We start from the raw sequence: 10,360 nt of genomic DNA on the forward strand, positions 1-10,360 counted from the left end.
ATCTAAGGGGGGAGGATTTAGAAGGGGCTTGGACTGGCAGGGGAAATTACATCACGACTTGTGTTCCTAATTGGTGATTTTTGTCAAATATGCTAATTTGCCAAACCTATAAAACTGTATTTGCCCCTGTGGGGGTGGGCTTTTGCGGACATTTTTCATATCTACCCCTGGAAGCCTCCAATAAAGATAAACCTTTATATTACCTCTTATACTAATATTATCTTGAAAGTGTGTGTTGTCTCATTTTTAGGTTCTTAAGGCTTCATGGGCATTGTGATTGTTGGGCACCAGCACTCAAGGCAGGCCTAAGTTTTCTGAGCCTTCTTGTTTTCTTTGGAAAACAGACTTATCTGTGATATAAAAGAGAATATTGGAGCTTAGCCAGATCTTTAGACACAAAGGGCACAAGTCTTCCTTATTCTGCTGTTATTTAAGAAGATTTGGGGTTTACTGGTAATGCAGATGACTTGCAGAACATCGCTTTTCAATAGCATTTGTCCTCTCAGTGAGTCTCTCTCATTCATCAAAATAGCAAGAAAGAAGTTCTCTGTCTATGGTAATGCTTAATCTACAACCTAGAGGGGAAATAAAATTGCAGGCAAGCTGCATGTTAGAAGAGTTATTTTTATGAACAGCTTTGATAGTACTTTAGAATCTGCTTTTCTTCTGATGTGAAAAATTGCAAAGGATGTGCAGATGGAACCTTTTCACAGCTGGATGTAGGCACAACACACTCTGTTAGCATTTCTGTCATTTGTGCAGCCTGCAGGATAGCTCCTGTGTCCATGGGCAGGGCGCTGCTGCAGCTTTGACTGGCTGACATGCCCTGCAGTAGGAATGGGGGGAATCCCTGCATCCTGGCCTAGGAATCACATGGGTACTTGGGAGGTGGCATCAGCGCAGGCTCTCTGAGCCACTTCTAAGTAAGTGCCACTTGGCTGAGCACAGCAATGAACACCTCATGCTCCAAAGCACCAGTTTTGTGATAAAAATAATGAAAATAAATTGAAATTTGCCTACTGTGCATTTGTCTGGTTGCAAGAAAATCATCTTTCATTTGTTGGCATATATGAAGGCATTCATAAAGATGTTCTTTGAAGCCCACTGATCTGGATTGCTTGTGCTTTAGGCATGGAAAGCCCTGCAGATTATTACCTGAAATAATTTGAAACTGAAGGGGTAATACATTTACGAAAACCAGTTAACATGGTCTAAGATAGTTAATGTTGGAGCAAGCATGTTTCACCAGTATTCCCATTTTTCTGCTAGACTCTGTGAATTTAACTAGGATGTTGTTGAAAGAGGCGGTAATTCAATCTGTAGACAACTTTCTCAATAACATCTTTTCCATGCTTGGTTTCTCTGTCTGCTATATTCACTAGTCCAGTTACTGCTGATGGGATTGCAAGGTAGGAGGAGAAATCTGGCTATTTGAGGGAGCAGCAGTGGTGTTAGGAGAAGGGGAAGGCAGCACTCACATTAGCATCATAACTGTGGATGTATGAGTGCCACTGGAGTAGCAGAACACCTGCCTCACAGGCATTGCATCAATGGTTTCTTATGTCTTTCCATTACCGTCAAAGCCCCAGGAACTGGCCTTTGTTTTGGATTTTTAACTGGATGACATTTCCAACTGTTGCCAAGTGTATGCTCTGCAAAACTTGAGAAAAAAGAAGTGAATAGCTAGGGTCAGTTTCCTGGTAAAAGAAACAATCATGTGGCTGTAGAAATGTGAGGTTTTAGTCAGTGAAGAAATCTGTATAGTAGTGAAAACCATGATAGTTTAGTACTCTTAAGTTTCAGAAATAATTTTGCCGTGATCAAATAAGAATTCAATTATTCAGTCATCAGTTTTAAAAAAAAAAATAAAATCCGTGCTGGCTGCATGGTCCAAATTGGACCATGAATAATAGATAATTATTCTGAAAATAGTCTCAAAAGTCTAAGAGCTGAAGGCTTATGACTAGAATATACTTAATTATATGAAGATACATTATTAAATAGATACTCTAGGAGTTTATTTGCCACTTTTGTCTCCAAAGAATTGTGCAGAAAGGAAAAGTTAGTATTCAGTGTTTACTCCTCTTTAATCCATACAAATGTTGTATATTGGTGGTGAATAATTTGTTTTCATACAGAAAACACCCAAAATGAATGGTAACGTGTCTTTGGTTTTCCTGGGGAGGCTGAAGCTCAGCACTTCCTATTTACCCAGCTCACTTTCTTGTACTGATCTGATTGCTGTCATTACTTGTGATTGTCACAAAGGATGCAAATACAAATAACTACAACCTGTGCATTTGGAAAAGACATCTGTTTTTCCCTGAGGTGAGAACAGACGCTTAAATTTTCACATAATCTGATACTCAGAAGCAGAGAGCCTTGAAGTTGTGTCTGTGCCAGACAAATTGGCATTTGTCTTTTGAGATTTTTATATACCGTGGACACAAGCACCAGGAGGATGAGCTGTTTAATGAGGGAGACTAGGAGGAATTGTGAGTTTCCTGTGGGTTCGCTTCTTCATAGGGTGAAGGGAAAGAAAACATGTTTTCAAATATACCCTTAAACCCTTGATATTTTGAGCTTTCATATTTGTGTTTAGGATTCTTTTGCAGGTGTTACAGGGTGTTGCATAATTGCTACAAGTAGCTTTCCCTGGAAAAAACCTAGAAATACACCTGACTGAAATGCTCCAAGTTGCTGGGATGTTATTGTGCCTCACAGATTGTTGTCAGTCAGATCCTGTGCCCTGAGGAGCCTCTTCTGCAGAGCACAGAATACTCTCCATGGATCCTGACTTTGACAAAAAAGACATTTCAGGTCTTGCCCATCGGAAATTCAGACATGAGGATTTTCTAAGGAGCAAAGTCTGCCATAGTGCACAGTCAGTCTTAAAAGTTTTTTTTTTTTTTCTTAATTAGGAAGAAAGCAAAAAAAATGTTCTCAGCCCTGAGGAAACTCTTCTTCCTAGGAATGCCTAAGAAAATCCAGTGGCACAATGTAACTCCCAGTGACTTTCTAATTATTAGCAAAATTTTGATTTTAAAACTGAGAATTGCTGGTGTTACAGACATTTTTTTTTTAATTATTCCCACAATAGTTTTTCTCTTCAGTCCCCACATTGTATTGTCACTAGTAAGGACAGACTGGAAGGAGTGTATCACAAACTTCTGTCTGGATTTATAGGATGCTTGCATTCAACACACTGAAGCACCTCAATCTGAAACTCTTACAATTTGGAATGAATAATGTTGGAATGATGCGTGAGCTTCATGGTAGGTGTCCTGCTATTTCCAAGAATTTCAGTCTTAATGTCTTTTTAATTGAGAATTATATAATGCAATTATTTGACTGCGTAATTAATGTCCTTTTATCATCATGACAAAGAGTTACCATAGGACAATGCTGAGAAGATTTAAGGCTATTTTATTGAAGTTTTGTCTTCTCTGCAGTTCATGACTGTGAAACACACATGAACTTGCAGAGCACTTGCATCCTGCATTTAGATGAAGACAACTTACGCCCTCTGCTCAGCTCACGAGTTTTTAGACTCAAGCTGGATGACAGATGCAGGAGGAGGGTGGGAAGCAGAGAGGAAGCAGAAACTCAGGGGAAAAAATACAGGTTCAAAGCAGTTTCATTTCTCAGCAGACACTTTTATTGACAACACTTGGGGGGTTTTGACAGCATGGAGATCTTTGCAGAGGAGAAGTCCAAAATATAGCTTGACAAACCTGTCACTGTAAAGTGGAGCCAGGGAATCCTACTCTTCAGATAAAGTCTTTCTGTACCATCTTTATGTGGATAAATTCTGTACAGAAAAATCATGGGCAAGGTCTGTTTCTGATGTCTTCAGCTGCCATTACAGCTACTTTGTGAGAGATCAGTTAGAAAGCGTTGTGCAGAAGAAGGACAAACCTTGGTGGAGTTTTTATTAAGGCAAAGGTACACATGTGAACACAGGAATGTGTGGTTTTATTTGTTTGGGATTTTTTCATTGAATAGCTGCTATGAAAAGCCCCTCAGGGCAGGAGCTGTTCAAGTGTAGAGGCAGAAAGGCTGATGGTTTCTGGGGGGCAGCCCTATAATTGGGCAGTAACAATGTGCACATTTCAAGAATTTTTAAAACGATGAATGAGATGTGGCAAACTTCAGTGCAGACCACATGTATTGCATGGTGTTTACCCAATCTAGTATTTTTTCTCCCATAAACTATCTAGTTTTGCATTATTGCTCAAGTATGCTGCATGATCATTTAATTACATAGTGAGATGCCATTTAGAAATAATGCTACAGCAGACCATTAAAAGTCAACTTGATGTCCTTTTTTGCACTGTAAACATTAATTGTTGGCATTGTTTTTCTCACTACCACCTCCACTGTCTGAGTGACAGCAGTACAACTCACCATTTGCATTATTTCTCTTGTGTTTATATAGAAGAAATGCTGGAAGAAGCTACCTGTTATTTTAAAATCAGCATTGAGGAGTTCCTACTGTGCACATGTGGAATTAAAGCAGAAAAACTGCAAAGGACAACACAGCTGAAGACAGGTCCAGAGCAAACACTCAGTGCCAAGCAGTCACTCAAGAAACAGTTGTGGGAAACACTGAAACAAAGAGACTTTGCAGGCAAGATTATTGGCATAGCCTTTGAAAAGAAGGTAAGATTGGTTGGTTGGGGTGTCTTTGTCCTTTCAGCAAATAATTTATTGTATCCTGAAGTGCCTGTATTTCCAGCGAAAAATGCAAGCATGGTTCTAATAAGTAATGAAGGGATTCAATGATGTGTTAATGTTGTTTTACAAAAAATTGCACAAATCTCAACAAAAAAAATTTGTAATTTCCAGATGTCTAGGCCAAAACACTTGGTACTTCTCATTTGCTGGAGGTTTCTAGTAGTGTGAGGGTTCTTTATACATGATACCAAAATGTACTGAAACAGGAATGGTTTTTCCCCCTTTGCTTTGTAATTGCCATTACTTATGTAGTAGTAGTCTTCAATTTGTTTGACGAGTCATGCCTTTCTAAGGCTGAGTGCATTTAAAGGGGGAAATCTGTAAGATGTTTATCAAAGAAGCACCAACGAAAATTTTGATTCATCCTCATTTCAACCAGTGTGAATTATTGCAAGTAATACATACAGAGATGTAAAAGTGGATATGAGATACATTGTCAGGCTTTACTTGTACTCAAAAGGGAAGTAAAGGCCTCTTCCATGTGCTGGTGGCAGGTGAATAGATTTTATCTAAGCGCTTCCAAGTTTGCACATCTGACTTGTACATAGGCTCTACCATTTTCTTTCCAAGACTTGATATTTTATATTGTGAGTTATCAGATAGATTGACTGAACTTATTTCTACTTCCAAGTGAAAGAATAATAGTTTTAGCAAAAGATTTGAGAATATAATTGTGAATAGAATGCTTATATAGAAATGCTAATTACACTTTTACAATGAACATCTGTGTGAAAAAAAGAAATTATGTAAGTGTTTCTAGTAACAGCAGCACAGATTTTGTCAAAGTGGATGGTAAAGGTTTAGATGAGTGTTTCTCTGAGGTGAGAAAAGGCAAAATTCGGCTTCTGTTTTTATTCTTGTATCCCTTCAACAATGTATCCAAGAGAACTCTTACAAGTTAGGTTTAAACCATCTTGCTTTGGCTAGTGGATTGGTCTGATGTCCCTTCCAACCTAAATTATCCTGTGATTCTTACATTTATGTGATGTTGCATCCCAATCATGGGAGATGATTGGCACATGAACCAGGAGCGGCCTGTGCCCCACCTCTGCCGCTGGCAGGCAGGATCGCAGTTCGGTCACTGGCTGGGGTTCCGGACCACCAGGAACGGCCGATAAACGTGGACCCACGCTGAAGGATCAGGATAAAGGAAAATGAAGGACTCTTTGCTTGCTTCTTTGAGCCACTTTATTTCTTTCCTGCGCAGGAGCAGTGCTGGGGCGGCGCCGCGTGGAATCGGCGTCTCCGCATGGGTGTTATTCTTTCCCACGGCAGGAGCAGAGCCAAAGCGAGGCAGGTGACACAACACCAAGCGGGCAGTGCCTGTGCCAGGGCTGGCAGTGGCAGCAGTAGCAACAGCGCAGGTGATCTTTCCTGTGGCAGGAGCCGCGCGGGCAGCAGCAGGAGCAAGGCAGCTGATGCTACACCACACGAGTGTTTGCTGAGGCTGCAAACTGCTGAGCTGCGCTGCTCAGACGCCAGTGGGACGTGGGGGCCGGTGGCTCAAACAGGTGGCAGTGGCAAAGACCAAAAAACAAAGAAAAACAGCGGCTTTTATGGAGGGGGGGGTGGAATCCCGGGAGGAGATGGTCTAACAAATCAATGGCTAGATAGGAGGGGTCTATGGGGACAAATGTAAACATAACATGGAGTGGGAAAGTCACATACCAGTGGCAGAAAGGAAAAATCATAACTGACAGTGAATTTTCTGGATAAAAGGGTGTAAAAAATCATGACAGACAAGCCACAGGGGCAGGATTTTTGAGGATAGACAGGGAAAAATCTGAAGATATTATAACTGCCACTGGGAGGCAGGTGGTAAACAACTTTTGGCACAGACTAAACATATGATCTTCAAATCCCCACTGCTATAGGCAGGGAGAGACTAAACCTCTTCAAATCCCCACTGCCACAATTCCTTCTTTTTTGTTTAATTTTTATGATAGCGTTAAGGGGATTATGGCAATGGCAGTTAATTAAACTTCAGATTCTTCTCACTATTGCTGAGGGGGAGAGGGTTTTTGGAGTTGGTAACACTTTTAACAAACAGTTTTTTACAAACACCAGTAACAACAGAAATAAAAAACAGAATTAAGACAACCAAACAAATGTCTTTGATGACAGATGACATCCATCTGGACAAATCCCATTTTTTTCTACATGTTGTCTGGTACAGATGTCACTTGAACATTAAAGAAGGAAAACATATTAGGGAAACTTAACAATAACTTTCATTAGGGAATAAAGAAAAGAAATATGGAGTTCTGAGTCTTCTTGTTCCTTTTTCTTCTTTCAGTTGGAGGCTACAGCCACATCAGCTGGGTCCTCCAATGGCGATGGGGTGATAGTGTGGTGGTCTTTTTCTTTCTCTGCTAACAGGTATGGCCTGACCCACTTGCACGGGATCCACTTTGTACCAGAGGGTGTGGACACCCAAGCATACCCACTCCCCCAAGTGATCAGGTTGAAGGGCCCTTGGATTTGCTGCGACTCGGGACCTTTTATTAACACACGGTTTTTCTTTGAACTCTAACATGTGTTTTTGGTTAAAGTGTCTCACTACTGGCAGGTTTATACTTTCAAATGAACAGTTCAAGAAGCTGAGGCTGAGCAGTGCCTTTGAAGGCCTGAGCTGGGGGGATAATACTTTGGCATCAGCCCTCTGGTGTTCTAGGATTCGTTTCAGGTTCTGATGAGTTCTCTCTATTATTGCTTGGATGCTGGGGGAGTATGGAATTTTGGTTCAATGTTCAATTCCACATTCAAGCAGGAAATCACTGAATGCTCTGGAGACATAGGCTGGCCCATTGTCAGTCTTAATGACTTTTGGAACCCCACACATGGAGAAGGCCTGTATTAGGTGTTTCTGTGCATCCATTGCCTTCTCCCATGTGTGGGCTGAGGCATTGACTGTACCAGAAAAGGTATCCACACTAACAAGAATATATTTAGATCTGCCAAACTGGGGCACATGGGTTACACCAGTCTGCCAGATTTCACAATTTTGGAGACCTCTGGGGTTTACCCCTGCCTCCAGTGATGGTAATGCAGGCCTACTGGCATTGTGGGCATGTGGCCACAATAGCTCTGGCCTGATCACATGGTAGATGTAATTGGCGGAACCAGACCAGGCACATCTGATGAACTGCTGATGGCTAAGTTTGGCCTGATGGAAGGTGTTGCCTTGGTCAGCCAGCTGCAACGGTGCAGGCCAAGGCTCTGTGGTTGCCCTCTGCAATGAAACCTGGGAGATCAGAGTGTGATCTCACATGCATGATGTAAAAAGGTTGCTTTCAGTGGAAACCAGCTGTACTCATCTTGAAAGCAATTTGTAAATCACGAGGTTAGAGACTTCTTTGAGCACCACATGCTTGGCCCTAAACACCACCCCTGCCACGTAAGCCGATTCAGTTATGCTGTTAATAGTTTTGGGAAATTTTTCAAAGACTCTAATGACAATGTCCAACTCAGCTAAATGAGGGGAGCCTTCAATGATCTTGACATCGGTTTCCCACCACTGAGTCTGGGGATCCTTCCAAGTCATTACAGACTTGTGGGAACCCCTGGACATATGGGTGAAAATGGTTAGAGCCTTAAGTAGCTTACAACTTTGAATTTCTTTTGGCACTAGATGGAATTCACTATTAAACAGTTTATGACCAGGTTGGTGAATACTCAATTTCCCAGGGTAACTTCTAGGGCAAACTGGAGGTTCTCATTCTCTTTCAGTAGATGTTTCAAAGTCTCATTATTTAATCTTCTGGTGGACAGTGTGGGAATCTATAAAAATCAGAAGTTTTTAGGAAAGTGGTAAAAAAACCAGGCCTCAGACAGCAGATTTGTGAACAGTGCTAAGGCAGCAGAAAAGTTTTCTAAGCTGTAGCGAAGACATGGGAAATACAACAATAAGAACTATGTAGATGGGCTTTCTAAGTTGCAACAAGGTTATTTAGTGTATATTTTAGAAGGTTAATTATGAATAGAGCTCTGTGCTTTGTCTTTTATAAACGAACCATTGTATAAGAGAATAGGTTGCTATTGTTTTAACCACAGCTGTGTGTGCTTCATATGGTTGGATAGAACTACTGTCAATATACTTTTGCCCTATGTGATTGGCTGAAACTTAGACTGAGATTGTCTTATGGAATGTTGTAACATTAAGTCTCCTTAGCATGCTGTTTGGGTCAGTGAGCTGTTCACGTCTTCTGTCTCCATTGTCATAACAATGTAATGAGACTGGTGTTGAAATAAACCGCTCACGACGCTGATTCCAGTTGTCCCATCCTGTTTGTGTCTGTATATAAACTGCCAGCGTACAGACAGCCAAATTGGTAAGTGAATGCATGCAAAATCACACCTTGCAAGAAGCAGCACATGTGCCCTTGCCTTACAAACCAGCTGAACCATCAGTTCTTGCAGCCAAGTGATGCTCATGGACAGACTGTGGCCAAGGAACACCCACTCTATGATCAAGAGGGGGTCCCTCTGACCTCTATCTCACTGAAAAATCAATGCATGCAAGTTCAGCCATTACCCTAAAATGATGAAATTGAAAGGGAGTTCAGGTTGGCAGCAGTGGGCCTGCCAATTTTCCAATGCTAATTGGATCCTTTCTAATGCAGCTCGTGCCTCCTGGGTTAATGTCCTCAGGGCATCCATCTCCTCCCCTCCTTTTAACAAATTGAAGAGGACATAGATCACCAATCGTTAGGCCCAACCAAGGCCTCAGCCAGTTTAGGGTTCCACACAGCTGTTGGAGATGTCACAGGGTTTTAGGCTCATCTTTGATCACCAACTGCTGTGGTGTTATAGTGCGGCTGGTGATTTCAAGGCCTAAATATCTCCATGGCAGCTGCCTCTGCACTTTTTCACTACTTAACTCAAATCCTGCCACTGACAAAGCAGTAAGAGTATCATCAAGAACCTGTGTGTGTTGTCATCGAGGGCACATACAAGTACATCATCCATGTAATGATAGATGATGCACTCTCCTGCTTTGGCATGCACTGGGGCAACATACCATTGGCAGATGGTTGGGGAGTTCTTCCTTCCTTCAAGAAGAACACACCAATGGTAGCATCGCACTGGGACCTCTCAGTTGATGGAAGGAACGGAGAAGGCAAAATGTGGCACACCCACTGGGTGTAGGGGAATTTAAAAAAATCAATCTTTGATGTCAAAGACTGCCAACTGTCAATTTTGAGGGAGCATCGATGGGGATATCATACCCGGCTGGAGACACCCCATGTGTTCAATTACATCATTAATTTTTCTCAAATCATGAAGGAGCTGCCACTTGTACTTCCCCAGGTTTTTGATAATGAATACCAGGGAGTTCCAAGTGCTGTTGGTCTCTACAATGACCAACTGTTTCTCCACAAGTTGATTGAGCGCTTTTAATTTCTGTTTATTGAGTGGCCACTGATCTACCAAGACTGGTGTTTCAGTTAGCCAATTTAACTTCTGAGTAGGGTGCTCTTTCTCAGTGGAGGCAGTTAAAAATCCTGAGGGGTCGACAGTTTTAATTTGGCCTCTCATTGGGACATGTAATTTCTCCACCATAGGGTAAACTTGGTGTTCAATACAAATAGGCATATATTTGCTAATTGCTCATTCGGCCCCA

At 41.6% G+C, this 10,360-nt stretch overlaps 1 protein-coding gene across 3 annotated transcripts in view; it reads left to right on the forward strand.

The window, feature by feature from the left end:
• The window catches only part of LOC141728485 (uncharacterized), a 30,173-nt gene extending 21,257 nt beyond the window's left edge, over nt 1–8,916 (forward strand). For 2 of the 3 annotated variants that reach the window (XR_012579451.1, XM_074537018.1), the window contains 2 exons: nt 4,439–4,662; nt 5,945–8,916. Coding sequence is in view for 2 of the 3 variants with exons in the window: in XM_074537018.1 (XP_074393119.1) it covers nt 4,439–4,662; nt 5,945–6,376 (656 nt within the window). In the remaining variant the exon portion in view is untranslated. Of the gene's footprint in view, nt 1–3,154; nt 3,276–4,438; nt 4,663–5,944 lie in introns of those variants that run through there. The other variant, XM_074537019.1, reaches the window with a different exon arrangement.
• Nucleotides 8,917–10,360: the final 1,444 nt, after the last annotated feature.

This window comes from Zonotrichia albicollis, chromosome 3 (genome assembly GCF_047830755.1).
Source record: "Zonotrichia albicollis isolate bZonAlb1 chromosome 3, bZonAlb1.hap1, whole genome shotgun sequence".
Lineage (NCBI taxonomy): Eukaryota > Metazoa > Chordata > Aves > Passeriformes > Passerellidae > Zonotrichia > Zonotrichia albicollis.